This window comes from Gopherus evgoodei, chromosome 2, assembly GCF_007399415.2.
Source record: "Gopherus evgoodei ecotype Sinaloan lineage chromosome 2, rGopEvg1_v1.p, whole genome shotgun sequence".
Lineage (NCBI taxonomy): Eukaryota > Metazoa > Chordata > Testudines > Testudinidae > Gopherus > Gopherus evgoodei.
In genome coordinates, this window is record NC_044323.1 from 71,702,023 (window position 1) to 71,726,041 (window position 24,019).

The window sequence follows — 24,019 nt, forward strand, 5'->3', positions numbered from 1 at the left end:
TTGGTAACCCATTCCAGTGCTTCATCACCCTCCTAGTGAAAAAGTATCAGGGGGTAGCCGTGTTAGTCTGGATCTGTAAAAGCAGCAAAAAGTCTTGTGTCACCTTATAGACTAACAGACGTATGCTTTGGAGACTACTACTTGTACTTTTTATATCATATTTCTGCTGATTTTATCATCTCCTTACTGATATTTTTCTAGTGCTTTGGTATTAAAGTCACTGTGTAGATAAATCTAGTGTAACCTTAGAAGCACATCAGTGCCCTAATTAGAGAGATGACTCACTGCTTTTGATTTACTTGTTCAAAAATTGATTTTCCTGCCATCAAAAGTACTCAAGCTGAAATCTAAGGAAGTTGTTAAGTAGAAGAGTAGTATTCAGAAAACTGTATCAGAATCAGAATGAGCAAACAATTTAGGAAAAAATAACAACTGAACCAAACATCTGCCCATCTGCTTAAGCAAACTGGAAACTCTTGTCAGGTTCAGATACTCTTGTATCCCTCTCCCCACCTGCGCATGTATTATAAAATAACAATAGTCACTGTATTCAGGAAAGTTATCTACTCTAATTACAAAAATAGAGCAGTAAAGATCTACAGAGAAGGTCAGCCAGGCACTATAACAGCATGGTACTCACCTCTCTTGTCCAACTGCGTGTGTCTGCACTCTCTCAGCTTGTGGTGGGTCTTCAGCGACTCGGCCCTCTAGCCGAGTCTCACACAGTGCATATGTGAAATATAAATCAAATCCCTTCTGGGGTAAACAGTCCAACAGGGTCCTGTCCCTGTACTCCTCAGTTGGCCTTTCTCTTCCTGTAGCCCTTCCTGGGTTCAGGTCCTTATTTAGTCCAGCAGTCTTTAAATGGTCTCAGTCCTGGCATCAAGCCGTACCCCAAGAGCTCTGTCCCTGGGGGCAGTGTCTTTGCCCACTCTGTGCCTTTCTGACCCCGTCTCTCCAGCTGTGCCACTAAACAGTTCATTTTCCCTTCTAGGGGTGCATCAAAGTCCAGGCCACTTCCCCAGTGGCCTGCCCATTACTCCAGGTCCCGGCCCAGGGACCCTAGAGATAACAGCCATCCACCAAGTCCCTTTAACTAAACTACATCACTGCTGTGAATCCCTGGCCACTTCCCTGTCGCCCCAGCGCATTCTTCGTCCTTACTTCGGGGCCTTGCTCTGGTTGCATCCCAGCAGCCAGCCAGGAGCTCCTTCTTGCTCCCCTGGTCCCTACCAGCAACTGCTCTGTCTGAGGTTCTGGAGGTCCTTCAGCCAGCCAGGAGAACCATGCTCACTCCTCTGGCTCCAGGCAGCAACTACCCTCTGCTCTGCATTTCAACTCCCTTTACATGGTAATGCTGGGCCCAGATTGGCTGCTCCCTGCAGCCCCTCTCTGATTGCCTGCATTCAATGCAGTCTCTCTAGGCTACTTGGAGGACTTAGTCCCAGACAGAAGCAGTGGAACCGAGTGTGGTAGGACCCTGAAGCCTCCAGCAGCCTGGTACACTCTGTCACAGGTACCATATTTACCCTCTCATAATTCAAGAACAGGGCAACAGTCAATGAATACTGAAAGGCATCTAGATTAATACAAATAAAAGGAAATTCTTTTTATACAATGCATAAGTAACCTCTAAAATTCATTGCTACTAGGTTTCATTGAGGCAAAGAGACTTGTAGGATTCAAAAGAAGTATTAGGCATCAGTATGGATAATGAGAGTGTAGAGAATTCCTTTAGCTAGGATACCGAAATAAAAATATCAGAAGAAACTTTCAAGCTTCAAGACTGTCACATTCTGGGGTGCAATCCAGACCAGTGAGGGTCTGCGTCACCAACTGCCCCGTAATACTGAGTGCCTCATAATGCTTTGTTGTTGTAGCACCCAACCTGAGCCTCTCACAAACAGCCTAACAGCAGGAAGGTTACATTCTGAATGTTTGTGTATAGCTGCAGCCCTGATGCAGCAACTCTGACCCCAGCAGCCTGTCAGCAATACTCCAGTCACGCCCTGGCTTCCACCAGCCTTGGTTATGACTTGCAAGGTGGCCGAACAAACTCCCACTCCCAAATTTCCCCCAAAATGGGTGTTCTGAACTATCCAGCCCTCTCCTGGACAATTCAGATATTAAAGATCTGTTGCCCCTGTAAAGGTCAATATTTAAGAGTCTTCTACTTTACCAATCAGTTTAGTTTAAACACATCATTGGGTTCATTTAGATTTTAAAAAATAATACACGTTTATTAACAAAAGAAGATAGGATATTTAAGTAAATTCTGGTATTGGATAGGTATTAAAGTCAAAAATGGTTACAAGAGAAATAAAGATAAAACTTTTTAGTAACTAAAAGGCAACAAGCTAAACTTTGTTCTATGTAAAATCTTTACCAAATGTTCCTAGTAATATGGATGCCAAATTGTCAGGACAGACTGTTCCCGCAAAGTTAAAAGGCTGGTTCCTTTGTCTTCTTAAGTAGAAGAGATATGATTTGGTGTGTGTTTGCTCCTTGCTTTTATAGTCCAGTCTCTCTTTGAAGTGGATTCTTCTGAAGATTAGCTCTCAAAGCAAAGTTTATTCAAACAATAAAGAAGGCAACGTGGTGGTGTAGGAGGCTCCATACTCTTCTTTCTCATCTATGTTTGCTGAAATGCAATTTGCCCTGTCTCCTGTCATTCCCCCCCAACCGATTTGAGGACCCTGTTTACTACTTATATGTAAATTGAGGTAACACACATTCCATTGTTCAGGATTGACCTGTTTAACTTCTTTTGCCTAGTCAGGGCTGTGTGGTTTTGAACATGTGGGGATTTAATAACTGCATATAGTGTTGCTACATACATTTTGCCATGATACTATTGATCAGTGAGTTGTTATTTTTCATGGCATGTTTTGTGCAAAGAACAATCGTTTGTAGGTTTGAATCCAGGGGTGCCTTCAGTCACAAGTGCATAAGCCAACTACTACTTGATTAGAATTAGGAAGAAATTTTTCCTTTTAGGCAGCCTATTCCATAATTGCTTAATTTGAGGTTTCTTGTTTCTTCTTCAGAAGTATGTGGGGTTGGCCTCTCTCACAAAGATGATATTGTATTAAATGGACCACTGATCTAACTCAATAAGGCAATTCCTATTATCCTGTATTCACAAGTAAACTTTTGTCCATTGGGATTTGTTCTCCTGGAAAGGAGAAGGTGACTGAAATATTTTTACAATATTTGTCTATTATTTTGTAGGTTATTTGAAAATGTGCATTTTTCTTCTTGAATGTCAGTCTTTTTTTTTAAATTATAAAATCTCATATCCTGTTCAAGAGATCCACTTTCAGTAATCTTTGAGTCATGAGTTTATTTAAAACTTTGTGCTTTTGGAAATCATAGGGGGCAACATTAAGGTTGGGTGGGTGGCATAAGAATGAGTGATGAAGGATTATATGGCAGCTGTCTCAACTGTTCATTGCTAGACATTATAATGTTTGTTTGTTCTTTAAAAGTGTAGAATTTTTGAAAAGAAAGTTTAATGTTATTCTTGGGTGTTAGCTGGACTCCACTGAAGCATACTTTCCACCTTAACCCCATTTTAGCAAAGAGCTTTTGTTTAGGAATGTATTTAGTTAGACTGAAAGAGGTGAAGTGACTAATAGTACTGAGGAATGTGAAGTTGGGGTATAACGTTGAAGAATTGTGTGCCTTGGATTTTCTGTAAATCCCAAATTGGATTTACTTGTTTTTCTAAAGTTTAGAAGTGGATGAGACCATCAAGCTGTTTTAAGCCAGGTCTTTTTAGCACCTCGGACAAAATTGCTCCACATAGAGAGCAGTCAGTCCTCTGTACCTCTTAAAGGTGTCTTAGAATCATGGTATAGGAGTTTGCTTCGTAATACCCAGAAAAAATTGAACCTCATACAGAGAGAATCCATTTCATTTCCTCACTATATGCCAACAGCAAATTCCTGGACCAGTATTTATGAAATGCAGAGATGCTTTTGGAGAATTGTTACTGACTCACGTCTTGGAAATGCTGGACTGGAGCTTAGGATCTAGCTATAGCATTTCTCACATTTTGCCATTACTCTTCTCTCTGACCTTTTGGTCTTTGACTTTCAGCTCCGACTTTCAGATGCTGCAATATTTTCATGTTCGTTATTATAAAAGAGAATAAATGTGTATGCCTGTCACAGACAATCCCATTTCCTCATAATAAAGACAGTGGGACTGATTCTCTTTTACACTAAGGCCCCTTAATGTCTCCCTGGCAGTGTAAAGGGGCCTTAAAAGCCACGTCAAGTGGAGTGCTCCAAGGGTTGGTCCTGGGGCCAGTTTTGTTCAATGTCTTCATTAATGATCTGGAGGATGGTGTGGACTGCACCCTCAGCAAGTTTGTCGATGACACTAAACTGGGAGGAGTGGTAGATACACTGAAGGGTAGGGATAGGATACAGAGAGACCTAGACAAATTAGAGGACTAGGCCAAAAGAAATCTGATGAGGTTCAACAAGGACAAGTGCAGAGTCCTGCACTTAGGATGGAAGAATCCCATACACTGCTACAGACTAGGGACTGAATGGCTAGGCAGCTGTTCTGCAGAAAAGGACGTAGGGGTTACAGTGGATGAGAATATGGATATGAGTCGAGTACCCTTGTTGCCAAGAAGGCTAACAACATTTTGGGTTGTATAAGTAGGGGCATTGCCAGCATATCGAGGTACGTGATCATTCCCCTCTATTTGACATTGGTGAGGCCTCATCTGGAGTACTGTGTCCAGTTTTGGGCCTCAAACTACAAGAAAGATGTGGAAAAATAGGAAAGAGTCCAGCAGAGGACAAAAATGATTAGGGGGCTGGAGCACATGACTTATGAGGAGAGGCTGAGGGAACTGGGATTGTTTAGTCTGCAGAAGAGAAGAATGAGGGGGGATTGATAGCTGCTTTTAGCTATCTGAAAGGGGATTTCAAAGAGGATGGATCTAGATTGTTCTCAGTGGTAGCAGATGACAGAACAAGGAGTAATGGTCTCAAGTTGCAGTGGGAAAAGTTTAGGTTGGATATTAGGAAAAACTTTTTCACTAGGAGGGTGGTGAAACACTGGAATGCGTTACCTAGGGAGATGGTGGAATCTCCTTCCTTAACGGTTTTTATGGTCAGGCTTGACAAAGCCCTGGCTGGGATGATTTAGTTGGGGATTGGTCCTGCATTGAGCAGAGGGTTGGACTAGATGACCTCCTGAGGTCCCTTCCAACTCTGATATTCTATGATTCTATGTCTACACTAGGAAAAAGGTGTTTTTACCGTGTTAGCTAACATGTTACAATCATAGTGTAGACAAGGCAGTTGTACTTTTAACTTGTGTTAACTGTGGGGCAGGAGGACACACAAAGGTTTACCTTAATCACCGGTTTACCTTAATCACCTAACATGTTAAAGATACATCATGTTAGTGTGACAGGTTCAGTCACAGAGACCCCCTTGGGACTGTTACCTGAAGTGCTCAGACTACCTCTGAGCCTATTTTCTCTGCTAGTTTGGTCCTCCAGAGCCTGTCTTTTTGAGCCAGATATGCTAATCTGCTGCAACACAGAGCCAGGGTCTGACCCATGCCCCCAAAGCTGCAGACTTAATAGTTCGCTTCTATAACACTGATAGAGAGATATGCACAGCTGTTTGCTCCCCCAGGTATTAATTACTTACTCTAGGTTAATTAATCAGCAAAAGTGATTTTATTAAATATAAAAAGTAGGATTTAAGTGGTTCCAAGTAATAACAGACAGAACAAAGTAAGTTACCAAGCAAAATAAAACAAAACAAGCAAGTCTAAGCCTAATACAGTAGGAAACTGAATATAGGTAAATCTCAGCCTCAGAGATGTTCCAGTAAGCTTCTTTCACAGACTAGACTCCTTCCTAGTCTGGGCCCAATCCTTTTAAGACCAACGTTGTGGTTTATGGCCTGGATCCAGCAGTCACTCACACCCTAGTAGTTACAGTCCTTTGTCCCAGTTTCTTTCAGGTATCTGTTAGGGGTGAAGAGGCCATCTCTTGAGCCAGCTGAAGACAAAATGAAGAGGCTTCAAGGGCCTTTTATATTCTCTCTTGTGGGCAGAAACCCCTTTATTCTTCTGTTCAAAATCACAGCAACAAGATGGAGTTTGTAGCCACCTAAGCAAGTCACATGTCCATGAATGATTCAGCTTTTTGCAGGCCGGTGCCATTGTTCACATGTTAGTTTGAGTGTTCCCAGGAAAGCTCAGATTTGGGTTGGCGTCTCCCAAAATCCATTGTCAGATAAATGTTTCTTGATTGGGCACTTATTCAGAATAATCCTTTCTCAAGAAGCTGACCAAATGCTTCACTGATGCTATTTAGAATCAAATACATTGATATACAAGTACATAGCCAATATTCATAACTTCAAATACAAAAATGATACACACATACAGACAGCATAATCATAACCAGCAAATTACTACCTTTCCATAGGCACCTTGAACTCCTTTGTACAAGATTTGATGCAACTATAAGACCTTGGTTGCCACAATGATCTATATGGTCACAGTTCATGGCAATAATGTCAGTTAGTTAACATGTTTTAACTAAAACATATTAAAATTTTTTTTTCCTAATGAAGATGAGGCAGAAGTCAGTATAGATGAAAATCAATGTAGCACAAAAGGTTCCTTAGGGAAAGGAATTTCTCATAATATTAGACCTGGTCTACACTGCGGGGGGAGCAGGTCTGTGAGGTAAGTCAGTCTAAGTTACGCAACTTCAGCTACGAAAATAGCGTATGTGAAGTTGGCATACTTAGAGCTACTTACTGCGGTGTCTTCACTGCGGTAGGTCTACTGCTGCTGCGCCTCCTTCAACTCTGCCTATGCTTCTCGTTCCAGTGGAGTACCAGAGTCAACGGGAGAGTGCTTGGTGGTCAATTTATTGTATCTTCACTAGACGTGATAAATTGACTCCCACTGGATCGATCACTCCAGAGGTAAGTGTAGACATGACCTTAGTGTCATGTCTCTACCCTTCGAGGAAACTTGCAGTATGTTATCACTTTTCTCATGAACATAGCCCTCAAATATTACTTATTTTGAGAGGAATTACTTATTTTTGTCCTGACGTTCTACGGAGTTTTCCACACAACATTGGTGTTCTCCATTTTCATTTTTAAAAATTATTTGATCAAAAATAAAAAATCATGACACTGAGGTCATTCTTCGGGTCTTTGTCCATGTGGAACTCATGGTGCACATGCGCCTTATGTGTGAGAGACTGGAGTCATTAGCAGTCATGCTTGTGCCCCACCATCTGAGGATATACAGTGCGAAGTAACCCCAGCTGATTCTCAATTTCCTCGCTAATTCAGAACCCCAGCAGAGATGGACCCCAAAGGAGTGGGAATGGGACTGCAGGTCATGAGATCCACATGGACAGGTCCTCTTAAAGAGGTTACTGCAAGGTAGGAGACACATATACTAAAGAAAAGACTTCTATAACATTTAAAAATTCCTGCATGAATAATTATTTGTGTCCTCATTCTGAGTCTTTGTCACAGACTGTAGTCCATACTTGGGATTGGCAGGTTGAGAGGTATACTCATGTACCAGACAATCCTGTTTCTTTCCAGCACACTCTCTCGTTGGGCTACTTCTGCTCAATCCATATTCAAATTGTTTTGGATCACGTAGGTCAATATTTGGATGTTTGATTGGCTCCATGCATTTCCAGTTCATCTCTCTTTATGATCATCTGAGAAACTGTGAGTGACCAGCCTGTGCCATGAGATGAGCTTGCCCATCCTGCAGTATACTTGATGCAGTGATAAGGGGGCAAGGTTCCTTCTGGTGATTGTTAGACATATGCAAATCCACATGATTTGATTATCTGAGGGCTGGCAAACTGAATTGTGCAATTTGGAATACAAAGGTGAGTGAGTCAAACTTTACAGGCCCACTTAGAGGTTTGAAGTGAAATCAAAACCTCCAATGGGGACATCTGATGATCTTGTGATACACAGCCAATATTATCTCTTTGTCCAAATTCCCCCAACGCTTCTCAGGACTTCATTGCTTACTTTTATCCAGCCCCTCAAACTTCCCCCCCTCCATCCTGGGCAAGGCAGCCCTCTACCATATCTTACATTCATAGACTTTAAGGCCAGAAGGGACAATCATGATCATCTAGTTTGATTTCCTGCACAAAGCAGGCCACAGAACCTCGCGCACCCACCCCTGTAATCGACCTATAACCTCTGGCTGAGTTACTGAATTCTTCATGGGTACCGGGGAGCTGTCCTCCCAGCAGTGTTTTGGTGGGGGAGGGTGGGGAATCACCTGGTGTGGCCATCAGATCCTAGTACAGCAGAGCCATAGAAATAGCCTGGCTGCAGTTGCTGGCTATTTACTGAGTTGAAACATAGGCGCATATATTATCCTGAGGAGGGTCATTAGGGAACCCATGGGTCTGCTGTCAATGTTAAAAGCAATACCCCATCATCCTTTGAAAAGGGTTGTACTGTGTTTGTATAGTGCCGGGTGTAATGGGGCCTTAATCCACGACTGGCTCCCCAACGTGCTACTGCAATAATAATAAATTGTTCCTAGCACACACACGCACATGTCAGAGAATGCTAGGGCATTTTGTATTGAACTGACTGGCAGCAGTATTACTTCCCTTCTCCAGCTGAACTATAGTTTATCCTTCCCCATCCCAAACACACTCTGGGTTGTGAGGGGCAGTGAACCCTATTGAAGGGAACAGAAGAGAGCAGGCCCCAGGTTTCCTCTAAATCCACTGAGGGTGGCTGAGTGGGTAATTCAGAGAGGCAGCTGTATGGAGGGGCTGAGGGAACTGGGTCAGGAATATTAAGACTCAAACTTTGAATGTAGGTTATGGTCTCATAGGCATAATGGGGGGAATTCTCATAGGGGGAATGTTTTGCATAGCTCTGGCCCTTGCTTCAGTTATTATTGTTTATGATACAAATATGAAAATGCTTTATTTTCTATGTACAGAACTCTGTTAGTATTAAGAGTTATAGATATGCTCTAGCTAGTGACATTCAATGATGTATTAACAAGTTTAGTCCTGCTCCGTTGTGTGCTCTGTTTAATCTGGTTAGAACTGGCTCCTTAGTCCCATACCATTTTCAAAACCATCTAAATCTCATTGGTTTTAGTGAGTCTTGGGCTCCTAAGTGCTTACGTCACTTTTAAAAATGTGATTTAGGCTCCTAAATCACATAGGTGCTTTTGAAAATGTTATATATAATATAACCTATATCTCAGAACTTTTCCAAGGAGATAGCCCTTCTTAATGCATCATGATATGGCAAAGTTGCTGCTGCTTTTGTGGCTTCCAGGATTGATGGTTGTAACTCTGTCCTTATGACCTGACCAATAAGGTTTTGCAGAATTTGCAGATGATTCAGAACACTACTCCCAAGGTGCTTACGTGTGCTATGTTATCTCAGCATATTATTTGCATTTCGCAGTTGCTTTATTGGCTCCCTGTTAAGCACAATATTGACAATAAAATTGCTATTTTTGTCCTACAAGCCATTGCATGGTTTTGTCCCCTCCTAGTTATTGCCTGTGCTCTTGTCTAATGTTGCTACCTTATGGTTACTTTGACAAGAAGCCACAGAAAACATAAGTTTCAAAATAAATGTTCATAATTTCCACCAGCTCAGTGGCATATCATGCTTACCCTATGGGATTCTTACTCAGAATACACTAAAACTTACAACTCATTATAAATGAAGGCTCTGTAGCCTAAAACAGGAGATGGAAATGTTGTCTTTTCAATACAGGATGGTTAAGGAGCCTTTAATGACTCAGAAGAATTATACTACCTTTCACCAGGCTATTACTGTATATAATACATTTAAGAAAAGAGATGAGCCAAAGCAGCTGTGTTCAATATTCTTTGTTAGCACATTTTCCATACTTCCCAGATTTTAGGAGCATAGAGCTACTTCTGGTCATATGGTTGAGATTCATGGTTTGAACATTAGCATATGGTCATGACAGATTCCTAAACCAGTTATCCCAGCCCACTCCTCTCTTCCCAATTGTCACCCTCATTGTCCTCAGTGTCTTCATGAAAACGCCAAGCATGTGACCTAAATCCAAATACTCCTAAACTTTGAGAATCCAATTTTGCAGCTAGCTAGCTGCTCTCTTTCTAATGGGCTAATTTAAAATCCTGGATTCAACACACTCCCACTCCCCTCAACTTTGGTAAAGCCAGACCTGGAGCTGGATCAGAACTTCAAAGCGTAGGCCCACCCTAAGCTTTGTAAGCTTGTTTCAGGTTTCTGTTAGATAAGCATTATTATCAGTTTTGCCTCAGAAGTAATACCCAAGTCTTTAAGTAGATATCACACAAAATTAAAGACAGTCTGAAACCAGAATAAGATAGTGTGAAAGTACAAGTGTCAAACCTTAGTCCCAGATTTGGACCTTAGCGTCCAAAATATGGGGGTTAGCATGAAAACCTCCAAGCTTAGTTACCAGCTTGGACCTGGTACTTGCTGCCACCACCCAAAAAATTAGAGTGTTTTGGGGCACTCTGGTCTCCCTGAAAAACCTTCCCTGGGGACCCCAAGACCCAAATCCCTTGAGTCTCACAACAAAGGGAAATAATCCTTTTTCCCTTCCCCCCTCCAGGTGGTCCTGGAGAGATATACAGACACAAGCTCTGTGAATTTAAACAGAGGGAGTCCACTCTCTGTAATTCCAGTCCTGGAAACAAAAGCACTTTCCTCTTCACCCAGAGGGAATGCAAAATCAGGCTAGCAAATCCAACACACACAGATCTCCCCCTGATTTCTTCCTCCCACCAATTCCCTGGTGAGTACAGACTCAATTTCCCTAAAGTTCCCCACTAAAAAAAAAACTCCAACAGGTCTTAAAAGAAAGCTTTATATAAAAAAGAAGGAAAAATACATACAAATAGTCTCTCTGTATTAAGGTGACAAATAGAGGGTCAATTGCTTAAAAGAATATTGAATAAACAGCCTTATTCAAAAAGAATACAATTCAAATCACTCCAGCAACTATAGACATGTAAATACATGATCTCTATACTCACAACTTGGAAACAGAAGATTAGAGAGCAGAAATACTTCTCCCAAGCTCAGAGAAAGCAAGCTGACAGAAAACAAAGACTCAGACACAAAACTCCCTCCACCCAGAGTTGAAAAAAAATCCTGTTTCCTGATTGGTCCTCTGGTCAGGTGCTTCAGGTGAAAGAGACATTAACCCTTAGTTATCTGTTTATGACAACAAGTGATAATGAACTTGTTTAAGCAGCACTCGGAGCAGGCATTAGTTAAGTACGTAGCCGATAAGGAAAACAAATGGAAGCAAGAACTTCTGTGAGATCAAGATACCTGCTCACCACCTATGCTACCACCATCAAATATATCATCTGGTGTGACAACAATTAGGTCAATCATAAATAAGTGATGTTTGTGACATTTTGGGAATTATGGCAAGCCAGTTACCTGTATATTTCAGAAAGATATTAAAATAAACGGTGTAGGGCAAATTAAAGCATATAGAGTCAGGCTGACTGGTCTTTAACATTTTGTGTGGCACCTTGGTTTGGGAAGGTGATTAGGTGTGTCCAGCTTAGTCTTCATGAAGAGCAAGTTTTGATGGCAGCATCAATTATGTAGCCCTCTACTGGTTAAATAATGAAGCAATTCAATTACAACTGAGAAGAAAAAGCATACTTTGTCCTCCAAACTGGAGTATGGGAAAACATTAGGGTTCATGTTCAATGGGAGAAAAATGGTGGCTTTAAATACTGGGCTGGACACTTTGCTCTTTTAAACCTATACAAGCCATTAACACTTACGGCAGTCCTGTTTTCTGGGACCTCCTCACTCTGAATTGACTCCAGCAGAATCAGCTGCCAAAAAATAGAAATGTGAAATATTTTAAATAATAATATACCTTTAAATATTAATAAATTACCGCTAAAAGATTCTTGGAGAAATTAATTTAGTGCCAGCTAAGGTCAGGATACAGGAAGCCCCCTTACCAGAGTGTTGACTCCTCTCTTCTCTACTAGAACTGTTCATCTTAATGGGAATTTTGGATGTGGGAAGTACATTTGGGGAAGAAATAATGTGTCCTATGTACCAGGACAAAAAGTCTCCATAGCCCCTTATATTCTGTGCAGAAACTGCAGCAGATTCTCTGGCAGAGTGATTGAAAAGTTGCTGAACAGGAAATTCAACTTCTTATCCCATAAACATGAGCCAGTTCTACCATATTTGTCTTCTCGGGACATACACAGTAAATTGTTAACCCCATCACCTGACTTAGCCGTTTATCTTTCTCCTCAGTATAGATTTGACAACTGCTGAGTAATGAAAGAAATATGGAATGCAGATAGCCTAAAAATCCAACCCAAACACCCCCCCAAAAAAGAGCAAGGGGAAGTGAGAAAGACATGAATAGTATAATGTGGTGTGAGGTTCTTCAATATAGCTAAGATAGAATGACAAATGATATTCTGTAGCTGTTGTTCTGCAGAGATGCAACTCTGACTATATCACCCCCCATGTCTTTTTTTCGCCAATTATCTGTCACTTATTTATTTGCTAACATTGTACAGATCATTCTTTTCTGAGCAACTCTGAAGAAATAGGCATTGTGCCTTTCAACCCTTCAGTGTAAGGAGAGTGCATTTCTGAATGTTATGTCTTACCAATAAAGGCTGGTTGAAACAAAGGTTACCCCCTTGAAATAGATGATAATGTTTTTGGATGCTATATACTTGCAGCTGCTGCTTTCCAGCCCGGACTCTCATTTCTATTAAAATCAATAGTTGGCCCAGCAGGGCACTGTTGTATAGTATGTAAATAAATGGGTGCTGTTGTCTCTCACTCTTCTTTTTTTCCCTTTTCAAATTTAGATATGCAATTTTCTTGGAGTGTATCAGGGTGTGTTTGAGACACAAGGCATATGAAGCTTAAGTGCTTAGCAAAACATAAGAAAGTTTTTCAATGCACTCCCCAGCAACTTTTGTTCATTAACTGCCAGTTCCATTAATTATGTTAATAATTGCACTCAGGCGAAAGAAATAAAACAAACCCCAATAACAAGCATTAACAATTAGTCAAGAAAAATTTTGTCTCATAAGGTGATAGCCTTACAAACTCGGAGATAGGGGAAAGGTCTCAATGCTAGACAATATGTATTTGCTAATTTTTGTTTCTGCAATTTATTGTATCTTTTTCACAATTTGTCCTGAACCTATAGCTTCAAGTATTTGATAATTTTGGTTATTTGGACTATATGAACTGAATATCTGCTTTTCAATAAATTCGCCTGAAAGGCCTGTTTCATACATCTTCCTTTATATTAATACATCTGGTCATATGCAATAGTTTACTTTTTTTGGCTGAAGACTTGGCAGATACAAAATGCAGATGTTATTCTTGTGACATAATCTGCTATATTAAGATTTTTGGCTATTGGTTGAAAAGTTTAGGGCTCAGTTGTTTATTTGCTTATCCAACCATTAGCTTCCTATGTTTACTTTCATAGTTTGAGATTAACAGCATGGTCTTTTTTTCACCATCATGGTTTTTTGATTAATAACACAGTAGAAGATGTTATGCCTGAAGGAGCTATTATTTGCCAAAATCAAAACACAGCTGTAGCACTTTCCCTTTAAGAAAACCATATCTCCCTCCAGATGTCTGCCTCTCTTTGATACAGAAGGGTACACTAAGTTCCATCTATAAACAGAATCCACTAATTAAGAATAATTGCTTAGGAGATTGGTACAGACTATTCAGAATCAGATGCATGTTCCTCTGAGATATCCATTAGCCTCTAATAAGATAATGTAGATGTGCCAGGCTGTTTCCTGTTTCCTTCTATTGTACCTTTATTGCCATATATGGACCAATGGGATGGGCTGAACAATAAGTGGATGTCCTTTTGCTCCCTGAACAGTACTCAAAGGAATGTTTGTTATTAGATTGCTTCTTCTGTTTAGTTTCACATCACTATGCTAATAAAGGAAACATAACACTCTGAAGGCTTTTTTACCTCTGCCATTGTAACTAGTTTATTGTTTAATTAAGTCTCTTTATATAGGTAAGGAAACAAAATGCAACATCTCACGCTCAAAGATGATCTATGGAAAACTAAACACCTTTTTGAAAAATTCCATCTACATGTTTTAAATAGTTATAAAGGTGGCATGAAAATCATGTTACTATATCTGACTGATTTACAGTTAACTCCTGGTAAATCTGTTGAATTATTCAATTCTATTCAGTGTGATACTATCAGCTAGCATAATAGAAAGCATATGCATAACCAAGGATTTCAGCATAAACTATAAACCCTTTATACATTAGATATACTGTGGTTTGTTTAACCTATCAGATCTTGATTTATTTTGAAAATAGCATTTAAATTTGTCTTCAGCTGCATAATAGCTAAGGGCATGATCAAAACCCTCCCCTGGGATAAGTGGGAAGAAATTACTGAAAGGTTTTTCTTGTGAAATTCCTCCTGATTTGTTCTGTTGAGTAAGGAGGGGTTTGCCTCTCTATGGAGCATACAGATCAGCCACAGCAAAGAAGAGCCAGACTCTCCCCTCAGAAAGGAAGGGTGGCCCAGTTGTTAGGGTGCTAGCCTGGGATTTAGGAGACTCAGGTTGGATTTCCTGCTCTATCACAGGCTTCCTGTGAGATCAGAGGCACTTAGTCATTGCTGTGTTCAGCATTGCAATGTCTAATTGCTTTAGGAGCCTCTCTCCATTTTAAAATGGATTTAGGCACATAGGCGTTGCAACACTGAGCACAGCAGTGCCTAAATATCTTTAAAAATCTGGGACTTTGAAAGAGACTATGTCTCAACTCCCTGTCTATAAAATAGTAACAGTAGCTCTCCTCTACCTCACAGGGGTGTTGAGAGGACAAATAGATTAAAGACATTGAAGTGCTTATCTACCACAGTAACGGGGGCCTTATACCTGAGAATTTCAGTAAGATCTGTGGGTAAGGTAGAATCCCACAATGCTGTTTTAGGAGTCCATAGTAGAAACCAGTTTTGATGATGTTGTTTTGGGGAAAAGGGGAAACAGAGTAAAGGAGAACAAAGACACTGATGTTGTGACTCTGTATATGTTGGCTGTCTTGTGGTGGAAATTGGAGAATGGCAGAAGAAGAGAGAAGAATGCTGGCCTGGTGCTGGATCCCAGCGTGATAGATGGGAGGACGGAACACAGTCTCCTCCGCTGACCGCTTGCTTCGACCAGGCCATCTGCCCTGGCTCCCTCACCAAGATCTCTTCCTGCCATTGATATGTATGCCAAGTCAATGGCACACACAGTCGCCCGTGGCTATGAAAGGGTTTTGTGAACTGAATTCAGTTATTGTTTAAGTGAAAGCAGCTTCACCAAACTCAGTAGCATCAAATGATAGTAAAATAAATGGAAGCAAATGGGAGTAAAGTAAATTAATAAACTCTAAGAGGATCAGCAGATGCTCAGAAAACAAAGTTGCTTTCCAAGACTGATCTTATATAAAATTAAAATAACGAGAAAACAGTAAAAAAAAAAAACAAACAGGCCCACTCCCTCTTCCCAGTCACAGATGTTTTTGTGTATAAGAAAGCAGTAGATTAAAACTACTGTTCAATTATATAAAACACAAGAAGAAATGGAAAAGAGATAGGTACACTTTGTATCTTAACTATAGCTGGTAAATATGTTTTTATGCTTTGAATCTATTCTAACCTTCTTTATTCATACTTCTGTGGCCTTCTGCTGTATCTCTCTAATCAAGCCAATAAAAGATCTATAAAATACAAAAAAGGAAATATATGCTTTGTCAAAGAAGAGTCACTGGTTGGTGCTCAGTGTACTGCACAGTATGGACATCTTTTAGCGTTTGAAAAGGCCTTCCATACGATCCCCTTTGTCCTTGCTCTTCCTATGAAGGGGTTCTGTTGTGCAACCCTTAGGCTGCTGAACTCCCATTCGTGATAATAGTCTCATGAAAGTTGATTTTATTTATTGAGTGGGTTTTCAGAAGCTCCTAAGTGACTTGGACATCTTTGAAAATCCCACCCATCATGCATAGGATTGAAGCCCAATGGGCCTGCCTGCATGAGTGAGGGTTGCAATCAAGCACCATGGTCACTAATAGCATGCTGCCCATGCAGGAAGTATTCCTTTGGCAGGGAGTGTTTGTTGGTTTTAATAACAGCAAATGAGCAGTGAGATGGAGCACCTTTCCTTGCAGCTGGTGAAGGTAGTGCTGCCTTTACTGTCCTAGAAAACTTTGGTTCAACCTATCTGAGAAAAAGAGAATGTCACTGTGGAACTGAAACAACACTGGCTCCTGGGAGCCTTCTTCCTCCACACCTAAGACTGATGTCTAATGCCAGACTTAGATACCACAGTAGTAAGGTCTGGATATGAATCCAATAATACTTGCAATCCTTTCTAATAATTTCTTCTACAATCTTTTGGGTATCTTATAAGTGTTGACCCACTCATACTTCATGTGAGTGCTAATTGCCTGTGGATACCCAGTTTTCGAACCACCACCATTTTCTTCATTATACCACGTTGCCTGTCTGCACATATATAAAGAACAAGACAGTGAATGAAGTTTAACATCCTGCCTGTTCTGCAGGAGATTTTCTTCCCTGAAGACTAATATCCAATGAATAGCAGTGAGTTTTTCGAAAGGCAGGAAAAGATTTAATGTTCCAAGAGTGTGTAATTTGTATATGATAACGGCTTATGTATGGACTGTCAGTGTTTATGATTATGTGATAATCCATAGTTTGGAGCTATAATATTTGCATGGACATGCACATTAAAAATGTTATGAAAATACTGATGCATTTTCAAGTAACTAGAAAATGTATTATAGAAAGTATTCCAGCATTGTTTGGGAAATGACTAGATGATGTTATTTTCATTTCTAATTTTTATTTTTCTACAAAAAGTAGTTATTTTTCATAAAAAATAAGTTAACATTCAACTATACAGGTATGTCTCTCTTTAGTAATTCTGGAGAGAGCAATGTAGCTGAGGTTTAAACGTTAGTGTCTTGAACTAATGTTTGAATATTTCAACAGTAATTCATTAACTTCCATCTGAAACTAGCCTCTCATAAGGCTAGTTGTATGGATAAGTGTTGGAAGAACTGGTCCTTGTGTTTTTTTAAATGGAAATCAAAGTATCTAGTCCACCTTTATGGAGTAATGTGCTGCAATTTCATTTTAGACATTAAAGACAAAGAAGCCAAAATGTAATCTGAAATTCTACTGCATTTGCACTTCTACATGATAAGTTTGAAAACTTGCTAGTGGGTACTTTATAATAAGTGAATTGAAGATAAAAGAAAGGTAGTATAATCGTGTGTGTAATATGTTGCCTGCTTAGCTCATCACACAGTCGTATTTCTGCTCTGTCTGAAATATTAGCAAAGGCCACTGCTGTGCACATTTTGATAATGTGTGCTGAGCTCTGCATGATTGAGTTAACAGAAATATAGTTGAAAATATTTGATAGTTTTATAAGCTGTATTTTATTTCTGGAGGCCTCATTTAATGATAAAGGGCCTCATTTATCCCTGGTCCAAGACCCTTGACTTCAGGGTGAATTTGTTCTATGTACCTCCCCAATTTATAAGCATCTGGGTATTAGGAAGTTGCTGGTGTATGGGATCTGCCCAAATTGCTCCTGGAAATTCAGTGAGATTTTATTTTTGTCCCTTCATTGTGAGATTCTTTAATATCTAACATCCCCCATCTCTTAACTTTCAGTTTTATCTTGATGCCATTGTGACCCATTATTTTGGCTATGAGTTGTCCTCCAAGACCAGTATTATTTCACTGATCTCCTGGAAGATGGTCCTCAAAAGCAACATGAGCAGCGCTTTTTCTGCCTTCCACCAAATGTTTGTTTAGTGCAATATACCAATCATTACATTCTCCTCCACATGCATGTCTAGCTTCATCTGTGTTAATGCTATTCACACATAAGTCACGCAGTTATCGAGTACTTGCAAGTACATTTGTTACCCCTTAAACATGCTGTGCTCAGCATAAATTGCTGTGTCAAAATGTGCATCACTAGTAGCCTTTCCCGCTAGTCCACATATAGTAGAAATATTCCACTTCTGTGTGACTTGCCAGGCAGGTAAACACATGAATTTCTCATTTTAATTCTTAATGACAACCCATGGACTGACTAGCAGCAACTACCCTTAAAAGCTGTGTTGTCACCATTTTCCCACCTCTGTCACTGATCTGTTTTGTCACGAGCAGGTCACTTCACTTCTGTGGTTTAGTTTCCCCATATCTAAAAAGGAGATCATGTTACTCACCCTGCATTGTAAATCGCTTGGTGATCTGTGGATGAAAAGCACTATATAAGAGGGAAATCTTCTTATTCTTTTTCTGCACCTGCTAAAGATTTCTGGGCTGACACTCTTCTGCATTGAAGCCTTTATACATCTGAGGACTTCACTTCATGAAAGCACGAAATGTCACGGATGCCTACTGACTATTTGCTGATGGGAAAGGCTAAGATTGCCATGTGACTCTTCCTCCTAACTCCTTTTGTAGGAGAACTTGAGGAGCCAGCCGTATTGCATTTGCTGACTTCTCATGCTTTTGTCCTCTTAAGAATCCAGTGTTGTGGTTAATGGTTCACATTTTGGTCTTTCTTAAGGTCATGAATATATGTGGACTTGGTGCTTTGGTCCATCATTAAGCAAATGAAAATGAATTGTACTCATTCTGATTGCTATAACTCCTAGTGACAAGAGTTCAGCATAGAGTCCATAAAATTACTACGCATTCAATGCCTTAAGATAAAAACAAACATCAACTAGTAGTGTTCACAGTCAGCAATAATAGCAACCTGTCACTAGATTTCAAAATCAGTTAAGACTTGGCAAAGGCCAAGCAAGTGATTGGCGGAAAAGATAAGCCATACATCATACCCTGAAATCTAATGAGATAAATTAGACATTCAGAGGGAGCAAATTTCACTTTTTAGGACACCACCAAAAATGCTCCTCCTCCAGTTCAAGACTTTGAATCTAGAGAGTATCACAAAGAGGAGCATCTCAGTTATTCTGATGAGGCATGGAGGGAGGAAGCTAAGTCCCCATTGATATATGGCTTTAAAAATTGTAACCACCACCTTCCCTTGCACCTGAAAGCAAAAGAGAAGCCCACAGAAGAGCACAAGGGTAGTTTATTATTACACCAGCATGAAATAGCTGAAGCTTCTGAGTGTTCTTCAAGGGAAGCCCCAAGTAAAGTGCATTATATAAAATACTATAATTATTTACACTAATAGATACGTTTGTTGGCAGTCTAAGGGCTTGTTTACACTGTCCTTGAGTTAGTTAATACATGTTCCCAGTATAGGCAGTACCCTAAGACAAGAAGTCAAGGATTGAATGGGCTATCAACAATGAATCACAGAGATGGTTCTTCTGGGCCAGAACTGAGACATTTCTGGTGAAGTAGAGTGGGGAGCTTGCACTGCCGGCACTCATTCTGTATCTGTTATGGGGATGAGTCTTCAGGATTGAAAATGCATGATCTGTATTTGCTAAACACACTTTAAAAAAATACACCCCAAATATATTTCTAGGATTTGACTTGTGTTGATATATTGTATCTTCAAGAACATTTAATCTTTACTTGATTTTTCCCTCCCCATCAGGATTTCAGCTAATTTGGTTGATCAAAGTTCAGAATTTGGCGGTTTTTAAAACAGAAGTTGTGTCTGATTAGCAATAAAACATTCAGTGCTGAAATCTTGGCCCACTGAAATTAATTGGATAGGGATTTCATCCCTGGGATTGTCGGGCCCATGTTATGGGACACTGGTAAATACTTCTCTTTACAAAGTAAGCACAGAACAGAAAGATTTTCAGCTTTTATGCATAATATACCAATATACTTTATTTTTTCCCCTCCAGAATAAATCAGCATGCATCTGTAGAGTGAAGCTATCTTTCCAGAAAAAAAAGTTATTTAAATAAGCACCTGAACTGCACACCACATGCACAGATTAGGAAAAGAAGATTTTCTGTTCTCAGTCTGCACGGCAAGAATATACTGGAAAAAGCAGTAGAAAGCAGCAATGAAATAAAGGATTGTTATCTAGTGAATTATCTTCTCATCCTCACACAATCCAGCTCAAGCAGTACCTGCAGGTTTGTCAGCCTCTTCCATTCACAAGTTCAGATATTCATTTCCTGGCCTGGAGTAATGCAACATAGTATTTGTACACTTCATAGCCTTTGAAGTATTAACATGACAACCAGCAGCCACACGTGTCCAGTACCAACAGTGAATGGACATATGAATCACTATCCAACAGCCCCATATCCGTTACTTTTTCCTCCCGTCATTGGTGGACTTTCACTTCCTTCCCTTCATGGACTCCAGGGTAACCCACCAACAAGTGGATGCAGCACCCCATCACCTGCAAGTAAGTGCCCAGTTATTGATTCTTATGGCTGTTATTTACAACAGTAGAACCTCAGAGTTACGAACATCTCAGGAATGGAGATTGTTTGTAACTCTGAACAAAACGTTATGGTTATTCTTTCAAAAATTTACAACTGAACATTGACTTAATACAGCTTTGAAACTTTACTATGCAGAAGTAAAATGCTGCTTTCCCTTTATTTTTTTTGCTAGTTTACTTTACAGTACTGTACTTTTTTCCTTTTTTTTTGTTTGTGCTGCTCCCTTATTTTGTACTTCCAGTTCGAAATGAGATATGCGGTTGACTGGTCAGTTCGTGACTCTGATATTCATAACTCTGAGGCTTTACTGTAATTTCGTTTATTAAAGAATGAACACGTTGATTATTGTCAGGTTAATTATAGCTGTTCATTTGCCCTTTCTTTAAAAACAAATTTATTTTGAAATATGATTTTTATTTTTCTTTGCCTTTTTTAAAAAAAGATAATGAACATGCAATAGTATGAAATATTCCAGCTATGAAAATCATGATAAGACCTGCTAGACATTAGGAAATCTTGCGTTGTTATTCGTTCGTAGCTGTGATGATACCTTATCATACCACTATAGTTCAGACCATATATGTGTTTTTAACAAATCACAGAGAAAAATAATTTCTTCTCTCATTAGCAAATAGCTATTGCCTATGTTAGTACATAATTAATAGTGCTTTTTTGTTTTGCTTCCCTGTTGCTTGCCATACTAAGGTCCCAATTCTGTAGCTGCATATAGAATCCCCACGTATGCATCTGAAACACATACTAAGTGTACTAGCCAAAATGAGTTGTTCATTGCTTTTTAATGAACACTACCATGTTTCAATGCATTGAAAGGAAGGGCCATTGGTCCAAGTGATATTCTCAATTACACTAGTGTAAACCCAGTGTAACACCATTTAAGGAAAGTGAGTTACTCTATATTTTCAGTGGTGTAACAGTGCAGAGTTAGGCCCTACGTGAGGAAAAGCAGTGCATGCTTGGTGGGATATTGGGGGAGTATTCTGTTTCATTTCACAGCTCACATTTATTGTACAGATGTTTGTTAAAAGACCTTGCTGTGAATGCTCCATATTAAGAAGTCTTTTGACTAAACAGAAAGCTACAAAGGGCTTGCAGAGTATTGATATTAGCTACTAAAATATGTGCTGGAGTGAAAAAGCATGAAAAGTTTTGCATTCCAGACAAGGAAGGAGAGGAAAAAAGAAGAGAACCATAGAAACGAAGAAGGAAAGCAACATTTTAGCATGAGGCACAGGAATGAAGAAATTCAAACGCTCGTTAATGCCACTTGCATGTGAAGCTCCTCCTTTATTCACGTACCCATTATGGGTGAACACCTCGCCTTACTGAAATAAATGTGTTTTGCTATTAACTTCAAGAGGGACGTGATTTCCCCATGCATGTAGACTTAGTGAGACTACATGCAGGCATATTGTTTCCAGGGTCAGACTCTTAGTTTCTTCTGTTTTATTGCACTGCATGATTTCTTTTATAGGATGTAAAGAAGAAACAGCTACAAGTTAGAAAACATTTTAAGCATTTGATTTCCCAGTCCCTTTAGAAGTGATCAGAATACTGAACTGAGTTTTTGCTCTGATATTGCACGAAAGTTCTTCTGTCACATGGACCAAATAGATGATTAATTCACAGCACCTTTCTGAAGACATGTATTGCTAAATATCCAAAATATATAGGACTGTATATGCACAATCATGTTCTTATTACATTAAGATTGTATTGAAATCAAATCAGTAGTTGTGACTACTGAGCATTTCGAAAAATCAAGCCGAATGTATGTTTAGGCACTCAAAACAAATGGCCAGTTTTGAAAATATGGGAATGTCTCTTTAAATCTCCACTGTCATGGTCTGGTGCTCCAATTTTCAGTATTTTCACAAGTGCTTGCCTTAGGTCAGACACTTTTATCCATATTTACATACGCAAGTAAAATTAACCTGATTCTTTAGAGGTGCTGAGCACCAGCAGTTCTCATTGACTTCACTGACCATAAATATCTGGTCACTTCAGAGCCTAGCACTAGGTACCTGTATATGAAAATTATGGCCTCTCTGTGAAATGTTGAAGGGGCTCAATGGGACAAAAATTTCTTAGGGGAAGAGATCCCTGCAAGACAGCTGGCCTTTTTGGTTGATATTTCTCACTTATTTTGTTTTCCGGTCTTACAGAAGTGGCAGCCTCTTTTGAATTTAGGCCTTTAGAGTTCTGGTAAGTTATTTATAAATCATTCAGGAGCCCCGAGAAAGGAACCTAGTGCATTGACTTTATATCTTAAGAGGCTTGGATTAAGATTTTTGAATGTAGTCAGAGTGGCCTATCCTAACTAATTTTTCCACTTCACAAAACTACCATGCAGTTTGGTACAGTTTAGCATGGTCAGCAGTCTTTCTATTAAAATGAGAGCCAGAACTGGACAGTGGGAGAATACAATTCTGTAGTGAGAAGTTATATGTGGGGAAACTTGCCCAGTATCTGCCTGAAGCCCTGCACTATATGTGACTGTATCCTCAGTGCTGTATCTTTCTATATCTTTCAACTGCATGAGTTCAATATTCTATTTTAGATAATAGGAACATTGTCAGGAATAAAGATCTCTGGTCCCTTTAGTTTTTTTTAAAACAATGTAATTTATCAGCTTTTGTTCAGAGCTATCAAAGTTGGTACAGTTTAAGTTGAAAGACTTCATATAATTTTACTGTACTATTTTTTGTTCTGTCTTGACTTCAGACTTTTTCCATTATACCAAGTACTTGTAAATTCAGCCATCTTGTATCTACAGTTGAAACTGACATGTCATAGAAATAAGAGGTCTCATCATCAGCCCCTTCTCCTATTAAAGAGACAAAAGGCTTTTAGACATATTAATTTTATGGGCATAAGTGGCCTACAGTGAGAGAACTGTGTTATAGTGAATTAATTTCACTGATGTTGATAATGGTGTTGACTCTTTCACCTCTGACTTGACTTCTGTTTTTAGACTGAGATACATAATGAAAAATACTTTATAATTATAAGGTTGGTCAAAATGCTAAAAAGGTCAGTAACAGAAAAAATATTACCTTTACACATAGGTGAACTGTATGTTAAGAGTGAATGAATAAAAGAGAGACTGTGGTTAAGAAGAAAATTACTTTTGTAAGCATGATTGATTCACCTAGTGCTGTACTAACCCTGGGCAGCTGAAAGCAGAGATTTTCAGTAGTCCCATTTGGCAGTACTCAGTGTGCATGCTCATGCAATAGCATTCATAATGATGAACCACAAACCTTTTCTACTTCAAAAAAATTAACTGAAATAGTTACAGGATGGTTGGTTTCGTAATGGTATTTCGAGCTTCAGTGGGTCATTTTGTTCTCATTTCCTGTGGCTATGAATCCATGAAAAAATGTGCATTGATAGTACTCTGGACAAAGAAGTTCTTCTTGGGACCTAAACAGGGACAAAGACAACATGGAAGAAAATGG

The 24,019-nt window shown here is 39.5% G+C and overlaps 1 protein-coding gene across 2 annotated transcripts in view; it reads left to right on the plus strand.

Annotated features, from left to right (window-relative positions):
* Nucleotides 1-24,019, plus strand: part of RARB (retinoic acid receptor beta) — a 678,155-nt gene that overhangs the window by 361,615 nt on the left and 292,521 nt on the right. For both annotated transcript variants that reach the window (XM_030550971.1, XM_030550972.1), the window contains one exon: nucleotides 19,986-20,500. In XM_030550971.1, the coding sequence (XP_030406831.1) occupies nucleotides 20,323-20,500 (178 nt within the window). In that variant the 5' untranslated portion in view covers nucleotides 19,986-20,322. The remainder of the gene's footprint in view (nucleotides 1-19,985; nucleotides 20,501-24,019) is intronic.